The sequence below is a fragment of the Podarcis tiliguerta genome, assembly GCF_965153285.1.
Source record: "Podarcis tiliguerta genome assembly, chromosome: 3".
NCBI lineage: Eukaryota > Metazoa > Chordata > Lepidosauria > Squamata > Lacertidae > Podarcis > Podarcis tiliguerta.
In genome coordinates this window covers 71,859,394-71,880,345 of record NC_139536.1, presented here as the reverse complement: position 1 = coordinate 71,880,345, position 20,952 = coordinate 71,859,394, and the positions used below count along the sequence as shown (strand labels likewise).

Here is a 20,952-nt window from a genome sequence, read left to right as displayed (position 1 = left end):
AAAAAACAGGGAAACATCCCCCCCCCACACACACACACTTGGCAATAACACAGAGTTCTGGGCTATGAAATGTATTTGTCACTACATTGGAAATTATTCCTTTTGTGTACTCAATTGCAAAATGCATGGTAAAATGTTAAGACTGAGGCAGTGGAAGGTGAGAGCATGGACACAACAGGATTGTAGCACCTGCAGTTCCCAACTCTAAAGTTTCCATAGGTCAGGGCATTTTTACTTCCATGCCATTTTTCCAATGGTTTGGGGGGGAAATAGAAGAACTTTTGACTAAATATTCCCTAATATCTACAATCCGTTGGCCTCTGAGTAGCAGATACAGCCATTCATTTGAACAGAGTTTGTTTGTTTGTTTGTTTACTTCTTATTGATAAGCTATTTAAAAAACAACAACACATCAACAACTGACATAAAGGGAAAGTGGAGAGAAAGGAGTAAATACAATGTACCGGAACATCAAATTCTTACCCATTGAGTTCACAGAATTATCATCTCCCAAGGATGCCACCTCCTTTCTGGCTTTTCTTTTAGCCCTCTTGATGTGCAAGTGCCAATCTCCATGGTGACAGTTGGAGTGAAACAGGTGACAATCAGTATTTGGATACAGATCAAAATTACAAAGGCATGTGATTATCTATTTTTGGTCTGGAGAGCTTTATTAAGGGTCTGGAATTGACTGCTGTTCTAAAAATACTTTTCCGAGAGGAAGTAATTGAGGGCAGACTGCAAGGAGAAACTGGGATGTTATTTGAGGACATAAACACTACCATCTTGTGCATCTCTTTGGGGAATGAATCTATAAACATGCCATAAGAATTGTGCTAAGCATGTTTATACTTGGAAGAAAGTCCCGTTGAAATGAATGAACTTTGTTTCTGAGTTCAAACTGAAGTGCAGACTGAAATGTTATGCATTCATATTTAGTGCTATGGAACTTGGTTAACTAGGCATCCATAGGACTGAGCTGAAAATGCTGTTTTTTAAAGAAAAAACACATGCAAGAATATCTATTTGCTTTAACCGCTTTAAAATTAATGTGTTTAATGTAGCATGCAACCCAGGAAACAGCCCAATTTAATTCAAATCATAGCACCTAGACCTGTGACAATTTAATTGAAATTTCATGGAGTGAAATTTCTGTGTTCCTATGAACAAATGCAGCCTCAAAGATGTGCATTCCCAGTCAGCATCTGCTAATAAGAAATATATAGCAAACTTTTTTTTTCACTGCTCTTTGATATCTATTCCAAAAAAAAATTAAGGTTTTAACATGACTAAGTTGGATTGGTAGGACATCATTGCCTAGACATGGAGAATTTAACCTCACACCACCCATACTTCAAATGCAAGCATCTCTCTTCCAAAAGCAACCATAGGTTCAAGGCAAAGAGAATGAAAATGGACTCTTTTCAGCATTTCTGATGATTGTCAGTTGCTAACACGTACTTGCCGAAGGGAAGGTGAAAGAGCGGCAGCATTACATCTGCTTAAATTGATGAGAGAGGAAAATAGTCCTTTTTAAATTAGGGATCCTAATTGCTTAATGTACTGAGAAACCAAGGCTTTTTAGCTTTTTGCACTCAGGTTTAATAGTATCATTCGCGTTTGTTTCTATTTTCATGTGTTGTTACTAAGTAGATCTAAAATATCTTTTCGTCTCTAAGTACTATCATTCATGCTAAAAGGCATACTTGGAGGAAAGTAACTTCATTTTTTACACTATATACATGTTCAAACATACTTCATTAAAAAAAACCTAGGTTGCAGTCTTCAAACTGAGTCTTAGTTTGGCCTTTGGATAAATTTGAAAAATGATACCTTGCAGTTTTTGAACTGTGGAGCAACAATATGCAATGATACTGGAGTGCTCCTCCCACATTTTTTTGTTTGCTTTGCCCCACCAGGTGAACCACTTCTGATAGTGCCATATTAATGGAAAATATTACCATATTGAACAATAAGGTGTTCTATACTGGGGGTGGCTAAGAACCTCTGCCTCAAAAGCCAACTGTTGGCCAACTCTCTTGAAACCACATGCCAGTAGTGGTGTGGCCAACCCACAGGGACAAACAACCCCCACCTTCTCAGCATGTCTGTGTAGATCCACTGAGGAAGGGGGTGATCAATCTAATGACTGGGAAAGGGGATATTTGCATTTCTTCTGGGCACTTGGCAGGGCAGAGTGTCCTTTCTTCCTACCCCAGTTGTTGTTGTTGCTGCTGCTGCTATCAATTTATTTATTTATCTATACCCACACTTTTTCCCCTGACAGGGATTCAAGGTGGTTGCCAGATAAAAATAAGAAGAGCTAAAACATAGCTGGGGTCTATAAAAAGCAGTTCAACATCGATAGAATTAAAACTGTGATTCTATTTCTATATTTATAAACTGCATGGCACGAGCCCTTTCATTAAATGCAGTCTGTTCTCAAAAGCCTGATGGAACAGAAGGACAACAAGGAGGGAGCCAGTGTAATTTCTCTAGAAAGGAAATTTCAAAGTCTGGGACCAGCCACAGAGAGGGCTCTGTCTTTAATCCTTACCGAGCGTGCTTGTGGAGGTGGCAGGACTGAGAGAAGGACCTCCCCCAAATATACCAAAATCTGGGCAGGCTTGTACAGTTGTTCAGATAGCTTGGACCTCAGCCGTGTGGGCTTTCTAGGTCATAACCAACATTTTGAATTGTGCCCAGGTAATTGTATGCTCTATGTCTGCTTTATGTTTTTCCTTTTGCTGTCACCAGCATCAGTGAGGCCTTGGAGGCAGCAGAAAAAAATTACTTGAGAGGGGCCAGATCAGGTCGCCAGCCATGTATTACCTCTCCCTGAACTATATATTAATTATAAAGAGCTATCTATCTTATCCTGCCTCACCTGTCTAGAAGAGGTCACCTGCCTGCTTGCACATCCTTCCAATCCGCCTCAGTTCAAGTTAGCCAAGAGCTTGCCTCTATGAAGCTGAGAGGCAAGCAGGCAGGTCCCTTCCCACCTCTTTCCTAAATCCTTCTCTTTTCCACTGCCCTGCCCCAATTGTTAAGTATAATTGGTTTAATTAACACTGAAATGGTGAATGTCTAAATGCATATTACTGAAGGCTTTAACATGGGGATTTTCCATGGGGCTATATTTAAGCCAAGAAACGGACACTGAGCTATAAGTGAATTGATAATTATTGTTGTTTTCTGCTAGCTAACACATGAGTGTTTAACCTTAGACCACATGGGAGGCTATTGAATTTCAAATCACCATTTTGAAGGGAGTTGCCTTTCTTGACAAGCTCTGCGGAGTAAGGAGGTATAAATGGCTGTCCAGGAATATACATCCTTAGGGCTGGAGTGTAGGCAAAATGGAACCTGAGAGAGACAGAGACAGAGAGAGTCAGAGAGAGTGCAAAAGCGCTGTGTTTGCAAGCTCTGATTGTAAGTTATTTTATTTCTAAGATGATGCTAAGTCTATGCCTAGAGAAGCCTGTTTTATGAAACTGTTTGGATGTATCATTTGATGTTTTAATTCTGTTATGAAGAAAGTTCTGCAAGTAAAGTTTTTGAATAATCTCTAATCGGTCTGGACAATGCTTCCTTTCAAAGGGAGTCAGTTTTCATGCATCCAGTCACTTCAAACTGCGCAATATTAATATCTCCAATACCAGTTCCTTATTTATATCTTTAATTTAAAGCTCTCATAGAGGATCTCTGAAAAGCATATTTTAAATACATAATAGATTTGTGGTTTTGCTGTTCCTAGGAAAACCTAGATAATTGCATGTTTTAAAATGACATTTAAAGGACCGTTACTGAGGTTGTTAAGTCAACAACTTGAAAGTTTTTTGAAAAGGCTAATACATTGGCAGTTGCCTTTGCAACCTTAATGCGCCCTTTTGTGTTTTTTGCTATAAGGTGTTATTTTTCAAGTCGTGTTTCTCATATGTGCTTTACATTTTGGATATGCTAGCACATCTTACTAAGATTTCATTGGCACATCAAAATTTAGCATTTCATACATTTAACTCAGTTGTGTGAAGTTTTTGCGGTTTTGTCTTATATTTATTTGATAATACAGTTGAATGATGCTGTTGACTAGGGGGGAAATAAAGACCAGGGCATTTAGAAAATTACAGCCTGGAGATGGAATAAACAACATTTTTAAGTGTGAAGGTGGAGGAAAGATTTTTCTGCATTTAATGCTTTATATAAACCTCAGTATGCTTATGAGCCATGTTTGGCTCAGATAATAACCTCTTATTTGAAACTATGAACAGACACAAAGGTAATGACACTTGGACATCACCATCATTGCACAGTGTGGAAACATCTTTGTCGTTTTTCCTTCCATGGTTTATGGCTTTGTTTTGCGATATTTTTCCTCTTATACATCCTCCAATATCACACAAGTGCAAACATCTTCTGGGGGTTGGAATGCTGATTTGAGAAGGTTACAGATAAATAAATCTCATCTGCAGGTGTCAAGCAACAGATATGTTTCTCTGCTTTGAAATGAGTGGATACGGGAGAATACATGATATACTAAAGACCACAATGAGCTGCAGGTATTATAAGACATGTTTTGTATAATGGATGATAAGCAAAAACATACTTGCTATAAAACTGGGATCAGTCCTAGGTTATCCAACTGTCTTAGGGATTCCACTCCAGATTTTTTTAGAGTTTACACCTTAGCCTTTTCTTTCCCCAAAGATATCCCACAAGGCAGCAGAGGTTTAGGATCAGAGTCTTATTCTCCTAGATGGGCTACCTTCCCAGGTTGATAAGCACGATCTGCCCATCACTTCTTTCTACAGTATGTGCAGAAACCTCCATAAATCAGGTAAGAGTAGCCGATGGGTCTCAAATGCTTCGTGAGTTAGGGAGTTCCCATGCATGTGAAGACAGGTTCTAGCAGATTTAGCAGATGAGACCAATAGTGGGTCCAATGGACTGGATATACTAGTAAAAATATTTTGAAAATAAATGTGTATAATAGACAAAGTTGCATCTCAAACAGTTGTGGAGAACTGAACTTAAGATGAGAAAAACAAGAAACCAAAATTGACATATTCATTCATCTGTACTGCAGATGTTATTGAACTACACATGACTAGTAAAACAATATTAAATACTGTACCAACAAGAATAAAAGCAAAATTTGAGGCAAAATTATTATTATCCATAAAATTATCATTATGTAATGATCCATATATTGGACACATAAAGAATAATCTGATTATAGCAATTGCATCCTCGTTAAATTGTATCTATTTAAAAAAATGTGATCCTCATGGTGACTGCAGGTGCTAATGTTAATGAATCTGTCAAATCATTGGTCACCTCTATAGAGTGATTTCTCCCAAGGTCTTGCTGTGTTGGTTTTCTGATTGATGGCATGTTTAGCCCTGTTATGGCAGGGAGAGGAAGTATGGGGAAATAGTGTTATAAACTTTAAAGATGAATTCTTTGTCTTAAACAAAATGCCTTGGACTGTCAGAAATGATTATTTAATGCTCATGTTGTTCACACTTTCTTTTATGAGACAAGTTGACAACCGTGGTTATCCTTTTATGCAGCCTTTCTGCTTTGGGGGTTTTAGGGATCACTGATGCTGCACTGTAGTGTTCAGCCCTGTTGGACCGTTTTATATAGAGGATATCTCAATTGTATCAAATAGTGTCTATTCACCAAGGACTAGGAACTTGAGAAGGATAAAAGGTCTGAGCAGCAGAGTTTGTAAAGCTAATGGACAAAAGTGAAAACAGCTTTGAAATGGTCAAAGGCTTGGTGTCCTTGATAAACAAAGACATCCACTATAGATTTAAAATGGTGGCACATGGTAATGGGTAACAACCGGAAGTGGGTTATGATACTCAGTGAGGAAGTGGTGGTGGGCATCGTGGAAAAACTCAGAGTATCACCAGGTAGAATTAGTGCTGGGACAGTGAGTCTGTGAGCGTCCTTCCCCAACCAAAACCTCATATTTTAGAACTCCAGAATTGGAACCCATGGAGCAAGCTCTGGCAGCAGATATGGGACTGGATTCACACTTTGCTTCAAACAACAGCAGCATTGCCAGAGCAGAGTTACACTAAGGGATGCTTCCACTGGGCGGAAAGAGAGGGAAGGTGACCTTTGCCAGTTTCCCCCTCCCCTTGTAGCCTTCAATGTGACTCTTTAGAACAGAATGGGAGGTGGCATTAAGGACTGTGGGTGGAGGGAATCATCAAAAGAGTCCTCTGCCCCCCACTAATATTGGGATTCCTCTACTGGATCAAAACTCTGGTTCAAAAAGACACTGCCGACATGGGCTGCCATATGTCCGGATTTTCCCAGACATTCACCTGATTTCTGCTTGGACACTGCTGCCAACTGTTGGGATTTCATTCCTCCCGTTGCAGGATGTGTGATTGTTTTCATCACATGTCTGTGTTGACATTCCATACTGTTGGAGTCATGAGAACGGAAGTTCAGTTACACTGTTCTGCTATATTGTACTTTTGCTTTTCTGCTCTCTCGGAGATGAAGAAGGAGAGAAGAGCCATGTTTTCTTTTGTCCTGTTTTGTACATAATAAAGTAGCTTAGAAACCCACACCTCCAATGCCTAGCTTCTGCTTGGACTCTGCTAACGTGTTGTGTGCATATGTCTTCAGATATATGTCGCAGAAGCGCATCAGGAAAGAAGAGCGATGAATCATCCTGAGGGTCGCTTATGGGGGAGAACAGAACTGCCTGGTGTTTTCCAAGCTGGTGCAAGAAGCCCAGTGAAGTCCAGCTCCATGTACCCAGGCACCAACACCGACTGCAGTATTCTGGATATGTCAGGTAAATTCTGGATGTATGACAACCCTAACATAGCTCTTCCCCACGGAAATCAAGGCATATATTTAGTTCTTCATAACTCCAGATGATAGATAGATAGATGATAGATAGATAGATAGATAGATGACAGATAGATAGATAGATAGATAGATAGATAGATAGATGATAGATAGATGATAGATGATAGATAGATAGATAGATAGATAGATAGATAGATAGATAGATAGATAGACAGACAGATATCCTGTTTGGGAGGGGGGAGATAAAAAGATCTTGGTAATCCTTGCAGACGAATGGAAATAAGGCCAACGCACAGATGAACTTCAAGTCCCAACTTACAAATATTTAAAGTCATAAATTTTAAAATGCAATTGCATTTATCAGTGGCAGAATGCATAAATTACTTTTGGTATATTTGTGAGGAACACAAGTCTGCGGAGAAATTTGCCCCCTGCTTTAATCTGCTTGTGATAGAACTTCTAGGGAGAAAAAAAGCTTCAGTTTGAACAACCTGTACAACATCAAAGCCCTTTTCCCTCCCTGCTGAAAGGCAGGTGGTCAGATGGAGACTCAAGAAGCAGTATGAAATCTAGCTCTGGGCTATATCCAGCTCTCTGTGTCTGGGGTGCCTCACTCCAGCATTAAATCGAAAATTATAATTATAAATCTTTGACTTTCCACCTATATTTTTCTATGTTTGTGCCCTATAGATAATTGGGAAATTCTTCCTTAGGAGGCTTTTTTAATGGAAATACATAGAAATGAGTACTCTTAGACATTTCTAACTCAGTTGGTCCATATGTTACATGGGATCTTAGCTCAATTGGGAAAATAGTTATTCTCTTCTAGTCACATTTCCCCTCAGCTTTGTTTAGGTAAACAATAGTCTTAGAACAGGTGAAAATCTGCTGAAGTACTATTTATAATTTTCAAGGTACTGACCAGACATTTTTACCTGGTCTTTTGTTTTATTCTGGGCATATTAGTGCTTGTGAACAAAAGAGCAAACAAGGATGGCTGCGGAGCAATCTCAAGTCCACCAAAAGCAAATAGAAACGTATATTTTTAGAGGCATTGACAGCTTTATATTGCTGTTTCCTAGAAGATGCATAGCGGAGGAAGAGCGGAAAGACATTCCTGTGAAACTCCATGACTCACAGAAATTGATCTGATTCAACAGTTAATGCAGCACAAAGATTGACCATGAACCAACATGCCCATAATTTAAAGGCTGTATACAAGGACACAGGATTTTCCCCCCTTTTAAAAGAACATTGTCCTCCTGCCTCTCCAGCCATTAATAAAACAATACTTTATACAAACACATGCTTTGCAAGTTTGGAAGTCATGCTGCCACTTTTATATCCCCCCCCCCCCCACGATCACTCCACACAAAAGTGATTGGCCAAGAAGCCGGGGTGATCGTGGTGCTACCCTGGAATGACGGCATTACTCCGTCCACACCAGGGGGGAGGAACCGGCCTGGGGGCCTGCCCGCAACCAGGACCATCCTTAAAGATGATCCCACTTATCGATTAAAAATTTGGTGTGATGTGATCCAATCTTCATTCTGAAAGTGTGGCCCAGAGGAAAAATGTTTGAGAACTACTGTCCTAAAGAAATTAAATGAGTTTGTCCTGCCTAACAAACCCCTAAGCACCCAGCTACATCCTAAGCCAAGTTCTATCTGGCAGTTAAACTCTCACATTCTACCTTTTGACTCCCCACTCCCTCCTGTTGGTTGTTTCTCCACCTTGCCATGATTGGCTGCAGGGTCTCCAGGAGGATGACCCAACATCTGTCCATCATAGGAGCACTCTCTGTGCCCTTCCTTTCCTTCCCTTCCCTTCCTTCTTACTGACAGCCATGACCATGTCCTTTTATGTCATTGCGAAAATCCAGACAACCAATTCTCTTTGCTCCTTATCTCTCAAGATGGGTAGCCATTGTACGTCATTGCGTGGACAGGCAGAGACCACCCCAATCCAAGACCGGCTCCCAGGTGGCAAGCCCCCCCCAGCCTGCCCAGCCCCCCAGAATCGCGGGAAGCAGCCAGGAGGCCCCTTCTGCCGCCTCCACCCCCCAAGGGGCCAAAACAGGCATGGGGGGGGGAGAAGAAAGCTGCATGATGTGGCAAGGCCTTCCTCACAGCCCACCCAGCCAAGCTAATAAGGGTTGGGCCCCAGTGTCACCTCTCCAGATGTAGGATGAATTCCAGTGATGTCACTTGCAAAGCTCTGGAGCTGATTGTGATCCCCCAGGTAAGTTCCACTGTCTATTGTGTGGGTGGGAAAGTCCCACCCCCTACCTCGCCAACTCCCCCAGGCAACGCCTCCACCACCGGGATTGGTTGACTGTCTGAGGTTGGGCGGAAATCTCCAGGTATTCAGCCTGGGGGGGTGAGGAGCGATGCCAGGCAAAGCTGCTAAGAGCCATGTAGGATCAGGGGTGCTGCACACATCCATGCAAATTATGCCCCCCCCCCAATTTGATGTGGGGAGCGGTCGTTCCTCCCACTTCTTGTTACACTCACCTACAGCAATGGTGAGATCTGAAACTTTGCTGTTTGCATGTGACATTTCCCCCAATTAAAACAACAAGATTCATGATGGGTTTTTTCCAATCAGTGCTGTGTACTTTAATATGAGAGGGATGGCCCATTAGGAAAACAGAATGAATGGCTTCCGCTTGTTGTTGTTAGACTGAGTGGTCTTTGATCTCTCCATCTACACTATAAATGGAACAACCTGGTTATTTATAAGTGAATGAAAGCACTATTCTTTTCAGAACCCTGAGTTGCATAGAACTGTTAACATCTACAGACACACCAAATAACATACTGCTTATACAATAATTACTGTATTTAATAAAATGGAAACAAAGCACTCTGCTGGTAATTTTGTTCTGTGGCTTCTGAACATATGAAAACAAGCCTTTATATTTGAGCACCAAAATTATGGACCATCTCCACAGAGTGGCAGACACCTATTATGACGTTATTGCATCTAACACCCAGTGTCTTCTTTTATACATATCAGCGTACTTTGTAAACCTTATCATGGAAATTTGCATATGTTTAGTGAATTTTTTTCAATTAAAAAAACTAAAAAGGAATAAATTGAGAATTAAACGATGGAAAAACAGAAGCGTTGAATATGCTTTTAGCTTGTGTTCTAGAACACATTGTTGCAGACCACCCCAATCTAAGAGTGGTGCAAGATTCCAGGCTAATGTTATGAGTTGGGTTGGGGGTAGGATGTATGTCTGAGCCCCCCTTCTAATTCCTGGATCCAGCATGGATTCAATTGCTGGAATAGCAAGGCCAGCCTGGGAACAAAGAGGTTGCCTCTGTGCCAGAGGACAAATGGGTGGTTCTCCCTCCCTCAACTGTCTGTTACTTAGAAAGACAAAAGGCTACAGTTGAGTGATCTAGAAGCGGCATGCAAAATCTGCAGAATGGAAAAGCAGAGAAGAGAGAGAGAGAGAGAGCCAGGCTGAAATCCAGGACTTTGGCCATAGGAAAAGCAGAACCTCCTTTCGGTGTCAAGTCTGCAAACCCCTCCATTGTAGACTCAGGTTGTATATATGTGTAAACAAACCATATATCATAAAGACAGCCCAATGCCTCAAGTGGTGCAAGATACCAATGGGTTCCAGGTGCTTATTCAGGGTTAAATGTTTCCTTTTGGAAATGAGGCACAGCCAACAATTCATTTAAAATAGAGAGACGTTCCCTTAGCACCTCTTTTCCTGTCTTGGGCTGCAGCTCTTTCCTTATATTGTTTATTTCTGTTATCACCGGGTTGAGCACTGTGTTCCTTTTGAGTGAAGTCAGAGTAAATAATAGGAAACCATCCATATTTTACCACAACCATGCAGTGCACACTGGCATTTCTGTTAACAATGTTTCCTTTGTGTCTGTTTTTCCCAAAGTGACAAAACTATTCTGGGACCACTTCGCTGTTTTAAAAGCAACAAAAATGACTGAGCAGTTGGTGCAGTTGGTACTTGGGCTAGAAAAACAGAGATATTATTATTATTCCAAATCATAATTCAGTGTATGCTTTTCAGACCCTTCAAGGCAGAAGGGGAACACCAATCCTATTTTATTTTTATTTTATAAATTTAAGAACTAAGCGCTTATAACTACACTTTACTTCTTTCCTGCCAGCTAATCCACTTAGAGGCATTTCCTGTGAAAGTACTCGAGGAAACAAAATACCTGTATGTAAGTTCTCCCACTGCTAAAACTAATGTGGTTTTTTATTATTCTCAACCTACAACATCAAAGCTTCTTAAATAAATGGATTCCCTGCTATCTAAATCCTTTTTGTGCAAATAGCTCTATTAATCTAGATTTATTTTAATGAATACAAGCAAGAGAATGCGTATGCAGGAACACTGAAGCACTTCTGTTATTAATTCTTAAAAACAATAGTAAAATCTTTCCTCCGATATATGCTTTTCAAACACCCCACTTTTCCTTGTTAGAAGTACCCTGTAGCATTGTAGTGGCATATTATTATTATTATTATTATTATTATTCCTGCCCTCTCTCTCAAAGGAGACCAGGGGGGCAATTTTTCCATTGTTGTCAAGAGATCGTTAATGATATAGGATGCAGTATTAGTTTGCTATGAAAAAAGTTTCTGTTTCTGTAGATTTAGGAATAGTCATAGAGCTGAGACATTTGCTTGTGTCTATTCCTTTCCTTTGGATCACCTTTAAAATCAGATCTGTTGAGAAGTAGTAAATGCAAGTGCTTGTTGACAGCTCATGCCATAGCAACTTCCCTGCAAACTTGTCCCCTTCAGATTTTTTTTACTATCATTCCCATCAGCCTCACCCAGCATGACTAATAGTCACCAGTGATGAAGCCTAGAATATATGGAAGGAGCTAGGTTAAGAAAGCCTATCTTATAGCCATACCTGATTTTATTTTAATCTTGAGCCTCAGACATTTTTGATGTTTTATTTACTATTTAAATTTTAGTATATTTTCCAAATATAATGCAAGGAAAGAAACAATCCTTCAGTTCTCTTCCACTTCCACTTCCCACAACAAATACATCTTTCCAAATGCAGCTAGGTGATATAAGGTTAGCCAAAGCACTGATAGTTTTCATCATCTCCATTGAGGGGCCATCCCTTGTCCTTTCCAGACATGGTCCACGCTTTAGAACTTTCTATCCTTTTTGCTCCGGAGCTTTCCACGCCAAAACCCAGTTTTTAAAGTTGAGCAGGAAAATCCAACCAATTTGCTGTTCATTGCCCTACAGCTTTAAGGGGGGTGGGGATGCTTGGGACATTGAGCTTTAAAGTGTGGACCTGTGCCTGGAAAGAGGGTGCAAAGGGTAAGTGTGGATAAGCCCTTACTGAATAATTGGTTATATAATAGAGAAAGAAAATGAAGAAAAATGTTCTGTGTAAGGAGAAAATAAAACGAGGCTGTTCTTTTCTTTCTTCTTTTGAAGGCTGAGTTGCATTCCTATCTTAACTAGAAAGTGCTGGGTTCTTAGGTAATGAAGTAATTCTGTTTAATGTGGAAAGGGTAATCCTAGCCAATTAAACTGGTATTTGCTGGACAGAAAAAAATATTGAGAATCCTATGATTTGTCAACTGCCATTGTCAGCTGTGTGTTCCCCTATAATTCTATGTCTCAGAGCATGCAGGGACCTTTTGCCCTTGGCCCATCTTTTGCTGAAGGGAAGAAATCTTTGTAACAGAAGAAATTTGTGGGAAATGGAGGTAGGAAAGCAAAAGTAGAGGCTAGAACTGAAGACACTGTAATGGGCAATGGTCATGGGGCTGTGAAGCTGTGAAGAGCAGTTGGAGAGATTGTACCTGGTCACTGCCCCTTCATTGTTGTTGTTTAGTGGTTTAGTCATGTCCGACTCTTCGTGACCCCATGGACCAGAGCACGCCAGGCACTCCTGTCTTCCACTGCCTCCCGCAGTTTGGTCAAACTCATGTTAGTAGCTTCAAGAACACTGCCCAACCATCTTGTCCTCTGTCGTCCCCTTCTCCTTGTGCCCCCAATCTTTCCCAACATCAGGGTGTTCTCAACATGAAAAAAACTAAGATCATGGCCATTGGTCCCTCACCTCCTGGCAAATAGAAGGGGAAGAAATGGAGGCAGTAAGAAATTTTACTTTCTTGGGCTCCATGAGCACTGCAGATGGTGACAGCAGTCACGAAATTAAAAGATGCCTTCTTCTTGGGAATGACAATGACAAACCCCTTCATTACAGTGCACAAAATATTGAAGATGCCCATGTAAATGCAAGTGGCCATAAAGAACAGGTCTCATTACTGATAAAAAGAAAGAAAGAGGAAAGAAACATTTTTGGAAGGAAAAAAAATCAGGCTTACCTAACAGCCATTTACAGTTTCCATATAAACTTTTGTAGTCATATCCTGTAACAATTGGCATTTGTTTTTTAACTCACTGGCACTGATACAAATTTGCAGAATGGAAAGGTTGTGAAAGCTATTCCGTAACCCTAACAGAGAAATAGAAAGGTATTGAATGAAGTGAGCCAACAAAATTACAAAAAAAAACAACACCTCACCCAAAGCAAAACACCAATGTTGGGATACACTGTGTAATTAAATCTACCCACAAGGACAAAATCAATGCAGTCAGTCAGAAATACACCACATGTGACTTTTATTTATTCTGCTTTATCAAGCTTAATTGATGTGTGTTGGGGAAGGATTCTCAGCAGCAGGAACAAAAAGTCTTATGGTGGCAGTCTCTCAAGGTTTTCCCAATGTCTGTTTATGATAACTAAGAATAATTCATTGTTGAGTGCCTTTCATGTAGTGGCAGAATAACTCTAATTCGCAGCTTCCACATGGTTGGTCATTAGTCGCACATTGTCATCCTTCTATTGGGAGAGGAACTGGGCAAAAATCCATCCAGCTGGCACTTTCTTGACTAGATGTGTCAGTTCTGTTTTCAGCTAGGAGTCAACATGCCATCACTAACTGGCTAACATAAATGACACCTCTTGGCATTTTCCAAATAGGATTTCTCCTAATTCAAATGTAGACATAAAAATGAGGCACTGATGTGTTCTGAAGTCAGAGGATAATATCTGCATGAGAATACCAAAAGAGAAGTGCATTACACTGGTACAGAAACAGTGTACCAGCATGTTCCTAGGTCCACTTCCATGTTCTAGCTAACCTATAAAGCCCAGATCAGTCTGGGTACTGGATATTCATGGACGCCTCTTTCCAAATCAATCTCTCTGCAGCTCATGTTCTGCTGAGGCAGCCCTGCCTTTGACTTCATGCTACTCCAAGGCTTCCAGGAGAAGCAGGGCCTTCTGGAGTGTTATTCCAGAGCTATAGAACCATGCTTTCCCATGTGCTATGTAAAATGATGGGTTTGGAGAGACACATGGTAGAGAAGTGAGAGCAGCATTTTATGTCCCAGTGTTAAAGCTTCAAATGAACTTTAATCTGATTGGGTTTCAGCAACAATGGTTCCGTTGGTGGATATAAGGTTGGCTTTGTAAACTGAGTTAGAAATGTGAGACTAGGGATGCATAGCCTCCAACATTTCTCCGATGAAAATAGGGTTATCATCATCATCATTATTTCTTCTTCTTCTTCTTCTTCTTCTTCTTTTTCTTCTTCTTCTTCTTCTTCTTCTTCTTCTTCTTCTTCTTCTTCTTCTTCTTCTCCTCCTCCTCCTCTGCCCAACATACATAAAAACATAATAAAACATAAAACATGAAAAATCTTCCCTTTAGATATCTTATGCCCTTGGTTCAGCAGTCACATAACTCTATACCTTCCAACATTTCTCCTATGTCAATGGGGATGTCCTAAGGAAACGTGGGACATTCCAGGATGAAATCAGAAGCTGGAATGGCTTCTGTAAACCTAGGACTGTCACTGGAAAATTCAGGACTGTCACTTGGGGGGTCTGGGAACGTGAAGTTTGATTGGTTGGTGTGGTTTTGGGGTTTTCAGAATGGGCTTTTCAGAATGGGGGTATGGGATAGAATTGTGATTCTGTAAATGAAATGTGGCTCTTAATTTCAGAACTACCATTAATGGCTGGATGCTTTGGGACATTAGGTCACTGATGTTGTGGAAGTGTGGTAAAATCCTCTTCATTATTTGTAGAGTTAGATACAACCCACTATACCAAGGAAGCATATGCACATCATGGTATGTTGACAATTGGTAAATGGGTTACCTGTATTCATCAACAAAGTGTTCAGATTTATGCTAATTTCTGCTCATAGAACAGCTCTCAAGATGTCTGGTGTTACAGGATGTCTGGTATACTATAGCACAGAACACATTCAAGTTCATAAAGAAAACCCTTACATGTAAAGGTGCAGACTGTTTAAGACCGTTCCATTCACTCCCCTGTTGTTTCTTTTTTTAATTCCATCCAATTAGAAGCTAATCTCTACCTCGCTGCGGGCTGGTAAATGTTGCATTTCAGTGCAAACTAGCTGGGCACTTTCATTTCTTGTAATTACAAGACATAATTACTTTGGCGCTTTCTTAGACTTGGTCTTATTAAATATTTTTGTTGTTGAATTTCATAGTTTTTATGTTTTCACTCTTTTTATGCTAAAATAAAAGATAACTCCCAGGAGCATAAGAATTAGATTCTTAAACCCTTTGGAGCATTTATATGTATATAATATATAATACATCCTGATAAAATGAAGGAGACAGCAGCACATGTGAGAATGTAGTGTGCATAAGTTAAAGACAAGAGTTAAAATTATTGCTCTGACACGTATATAGTTTTCTCCCTCCCAGTCACTAAAGATGGAGGCAAAATCAAATCTGGGAAGTGGGAAATACAAACTCCATTTTAATTAAGGCATAGAAAATGCATGCGCACTGAGGAGGGTCATTTCCTTATGGGGAGAATGGAGTTGTAGTCGTCTTTGCCTTCTGAACTGAGCTAGTAAGCAGAGAAAGCTATCTGTTAAACATTTTAAATAGCCATGTGAGTGGAAAAGCCCTTAGAAAGGAAGATGGCAGTACTCATGGCTCAGAAGCTGCATATACTGTAGCAGGCAGTACTTTATCTGGAGATGGCTAACCCACATGGAAAAGGAAGATAAATAAAACAAGAACATGTTATTAACTCACCTGTGAACAAAAGATGCAATGAAAACCCAAGAGCAGCTTCAACATTTCAAGTACCAAATCCAATACTACAGTGTGATCTATATTCAGGCTGAGTTGCAGGGCAACCATTGAAGCTATGTTCGATCACCCAGCCCAGCTTTTACCTGTGATTATTTCTGAATTTCTCTACTCTAGAGCTAAAGCAAAATTGTTCTAAAGCATTCTTAAAACAATGACCACCAGCAGCACAAAAATGAATAGGACATCAGGATTAGAATTAGAATGATCAGAAATATAGAATAGGGCCCTGTGACCTAGGGTGTAAGGCTATTTCAATCAAGTACATACCATGACTCTGTGTGTGTGTGTGATGTGATAAGCATGGGAAAGCCACTATTTGTGGGAATTACCACATGACCAGTCACACAGTGATCCCAAGAACTTTTATTTGGGAGTAAAGTTTCCATGGATCTTAAAAGATCAAAAAAAAATTTTAAGCAAATATAAGTATTTTTTCCTGCAAATCTTGGGGTTCCTCAAATCTGTTGTTATCTGCCTCATTTGTAAGTATGTATGATATTGTTTGGGTCGCAGAAGAAGCCACTGATCAGAGGACTGACCAATGAATATCAGGTTCATTGTAGAAAAAAAATGGAGTTAAATGCAGTTGTTTGAGAATTGTCTGGACCATTAAGCTTTGATGGGGGGAAAATGTTTCAGGTAAATCAGTCCTTAGAATTAGCAGAATCTGTGGCAATTAATATTCCAGTCCAGTAGCTGAAACTAGCAAGATTCTCACTAAGTACTTGGAAAGGCTTCAGGCTTTTTCTCTTATGTGCAATAGCTGCTCCATTGTTATATATGCAGTCTGTGAATCCAAGCGACAACTCTGAACAGGTAAATTAGAAGTGATAAATGTACCTTCTTTGTGTGTTTCTATAAAACTGAGGGAAACAATTGGGTAATAGACACTTAAAGGTTTTTTTTAAAAAAATAAAAATAAAGCACAACCTTCAACACATACTTGCTCTGAAGTGAGAAGAAACAGAGAAAATGAGGGAGAAGAAACTATCAAGATATGAGACTCTGCGTTGAAAAAGAACATGCTAATGTTCCACATTTGCATAAGACATTTGCAGGGAAATAAATGCAGAGGGGTGAAACAAGGATTTATAATGCCTCACATTTTTTCCCGTTCATCCTGGCACTACGGGGAACTGATCATAAATGAAATACTTTCTTTTCTCTTCCCCCATGCCCTCTCTTCTTTTAGGGGGAAAAAATCTAGGAAAATGTTACTGCACGTTTTATGCATGAAAAAGCTAAGTGTTTTTGAAATTGATAAAGGTGGTGCAGTGCTGTCTATTTGCAAAACAAGACTCCAGTGACTATAGTTTCATGCAAATCTTATCAGCCAAGTGTCAATATCGCATGCTTGTGATATTTGACACACCTGCTGTGCACTCACTAGAAAACCGTGGCAAGCTTTTCTCCAAAAACTGTCATGCTGGGGGATGGGGAGGGATAAAAGAAATGGAGGGCAAATAGTATTTTGTACTGTACCATTCCAACTAAGCATATTTGCTCCCTGGGATGTGCTTGGTTTAAATAACCCTGGCTTTGGAAATGCACACTGTCAGGAAAGCAGCTTGTAAAAAATAGTGCTCCCATAAGACATAAGTTTACAGGCCTGTGTATGTTTTCTCAGAAGTAAGTCCCAAAGTATTGAAGCTGCCCCCCCCTGCACCCAACGCCCCTCACCAGCCCTGGTATCAGGGCCAGGCTGGAAAGGAAAGGTAGGGGATGGGTGGGTTTCATATTTTATTCCATCTTTAAAGAGATCCCTCCCCGCAACTTTCTCAGCAATCTGACATTCATCTGGTTTGAATCTGCCTAATTCAGGCATGAATTATTCAGTCCCATGGACTGCAAGAAGATCAAACCTATCCATTCTTAAGGAAATCAGCCCTGAGTGCTCACTGGAAGGACAGATCCTGAAGCTGAGGCTCCAATACTTTGGCCACCTCATGAGAAGAGAAGACTCCCTGGAAAAGACCCTGATGTTGGGAAAGATGGAGGGCACAAGGAGAAGAGGACGACAGAGGATGAGATGGTTGGACAGTGTTCTCGAGGCTACCAGCATGAGTTTGACTAAACTGAGGGAGGCAGTGGAAGACAGGAGTGACTGGCGTGCTATGGTCCATGGGGTCACAAAGAGTTGGACACGACTAAACAACTAAACAACAACAACAATTCAGGCATAGGGATATTGTAGATGTTGTGGAACTCCACTTCCATTCATCCCTGACCATTAGAATAGGGCTGGAGAAGTCCATCCAAGAAAGAGAGAAAGTATTTTTAGTAAAGTGTGTTCTGTAAGTAACTTCACCAAGAGGGCTATTTTGCAAGTATAATCACAACTTGTAAATATTTAATATTTTCCTACAATTGAAATCAGGTATGGATACAGCTGAGACTCTGAAGCTAGAAGGAGAATAAAATTAAGAAAACCACACACACAAGGCAGACAGCTGACAGAGTACTGTCTGCCCAGTGTATCCTGGTAGGAATGTTGGAGAATTCTGATGAAAATGGAGGCAGAAATTGCCAATATTTGCTTATTTCTCCCACATCTGGAATGGAATCAATCCAATGCTGCTGTTGTTCTTGGTCTTTAAATGATACGTAATTGATTACCTCCCCACTCCCAATTTGCATTGCATCTGTTTTTCATCTCAATGACTGGATTTTTGCATTGAAATGAATGGTGTGGAATCACGTAATGATAATGTAATTAATTACATAATTCTTTTTGGTAAAATTCCACCACAGCAGCCCGAAGGATGAATAAATGTAGTTGCTGACAGAAGCTGAACTGCAGCAGAACAGAAACAGGGCTGCATGTGATGAATGTGGGTCAGAAGAGAAATTGATGCCTTCTTGCAACTCTAGTTTGCAGTCCCAGTTTGATATTTCTATAGGGCTTGGACAGAACAGCAAACATAAAAGTGGCAGTGCTCAGGAGGTGAGCTTATTCAGTTACTAATTTTAGTTTTATTTGAGTTTTGTAATAGTGTGGGGATTTCCATACTGTGTGGCAAGATGAAGCTGATACATTTAAATAGCCAGTAGTGAGCAGCTGGTATATAAAGTAAGGTCTTTATGGATCCTTGGCCTTGGGAATCCTACTATGCTATTGGAGAAAATTGAGGTAGAAGTCACTGTAGTGCTGAATAAATAATTCTTCCAGTTTTGACAGCAATGATCACTTATTGGAAGGCATTGAGAATCAGAATCTATGTTCTCCCTGAAATCGCCCTTGTTGATATGGGAAAGAGATTCATTTTCCCACTCCCAAAGCAGTTGACTGACACTGGCAACACTTGCAAACCTTAAGCTGTTTTCTGGCGTGCTTCCATGCCCAGACCACATTTCTTTTCCTGACCTAAAATGTAGTTTCAGTAATGTATATGTTTATTTAAATGTATGCTTTCATCAATACATAAAGTGATAAAGTAGGTTCTTACGTTATCAGTGTAGGACGGGTGAACAGGAAATCAATTTTATTCTCTTTTATACCAGTGTAATTAAACTGATGGAAAGGATTAAGAAACTGCTTTGTTAAATTAAAGTGCTCTTATTGCATTGCTTGATTATTCTTCCAAAACAAGAGAAAATAAGGATGAGTTTACATGCATTTTCAAATAAAACTGGAGAAGATTTGCCATTAGTAAATCTTCCATATTGCATGTAATTGGCTACTTAAATGAAAATGAAGACTTTAAATTAACTTTCTCAAGCTGATGGGGTTTTTGGTAGAAGAACTTATCAGCTAATTAAGAGGGAAAACAAAAATAGGACTAGACTAGCATTTTATGCTTTAAAAAACATGGATTTAATAATTTGCTTTGTTTCTATGCCAGCAAAAATGAAACTTTTTGACATGATAAGTTGTCATTCAATTATGCTTCAATAAGCTTGAAGGCTACAGTTTAATGCTTCTTGTTGATTATTTCTTGTCATTTCAAAACATAATAAATTGGATAAATCACTGTTATAAAAGTAGTAAGTGGATGTAACTTGCAATACACATACATTTGATTGCAAAACATGTAAATGACCGTGTTTTTGATTAACACTAAAACTCAAAACAGCATTTTGACTTAACATTGCCATCCTCTTAATTATATCATTTATGTATTATACTGTTATGAAATGAACATTAAGCCTATTGAAGTGATAAAAACCATACAAGGCATATTCCATAAAAAGACAAGCATACCTAGGCCCTTTCTGTACTGTACATTTAAAGCAGTGTCACACAACTTTAATCAGTTGTGGCTTCTCTCAAAGGATCCTAGGAACTGTAGTTTGTGAAGGGTGGTGAAAGTTGTTAGGAGATCCCCTTCCCTGTACAGAGTTACAATTCCCAGATGAAATATACTCAGAGTCGCAAAGTGATTTCATGCTCTTTATTCAGCTCATAGTGGTGAGGAGGAATAAATGAATGTCCCCTCAAAGTATCTGCTTTATATACATTATTTACACAATGGGCTGCACATGATTGGCTAATTCCGGAATTCTACTGTAAGCCAATCAGGTTGTGGATTCACTTCTATCTGGAGCATGATTGGGTGGTTCCTGTCAACCAATCAGACTGCTGCATTCTGAATCCTATTGTTCTAGGACCAATCAGACTGCTGCATTTTGGATCCTATTGTTCTAGGACCAATCAGACTGCTGCAGTTTGGATCCTATTCAACTCAGTACATAACACCAGAGTTCCCTAGGAAGGAAGATTGACTATTAAACTCTTGAGATGGGGCCCTAGAGGCCAAAACAGACATGAGAGCTATCTGAGATCACATCTCTAATCTTTTTTTTAAGCTTTATTGCAGCTGTTAGAGGATGGACATATACATTTCTCACACACATATCCACATCATTTTACCTTTGTAATATGACCTAAAGTTGCACCATAGCCCTAATGGAAAAAAGAAAAACAGGTGACTCGGAA

The 20,952-nt window shown here is 39.8% G+C and overlaps 1 protein-coding gene across 1 annotated transcript in view; it reads right to left on the bottom strand.

Annotated features, from left to right (window-relative positions):
* The window catches only part of LOC310674394 (uncharacterized protein), a 28,596-nt gene extending 19,557 nt beyond the window's left edge, over positions 1–9,039 (bottom strand). Inside the window, exons 1-4 of the mRNA XM_083433615.1 lie at positions 9,013–9,039; positions 6,342–6,442; positions 5,338–5,402; positions 484–570 (exon numbers count right to left, since the gene is read on the bottom strand). Of these exons, the coding sequence (XP_083289741.1) occupies positions 484–570; positions 5,338–5,402; positions 6,342–6,436 (247 nt within the window). The 5' untranslated portion in view covers positions 6,437–6,442; positions 9,013–9,039. The remainder of the gene's footprint in view (positions 1–483; positions 571–5,337; positions 5,403–6,341; positions 6,443–9,012) is intronic.
* Between the last annotated feature and the right edge of the window lie 11,913 nt (positions 9,040–20,952).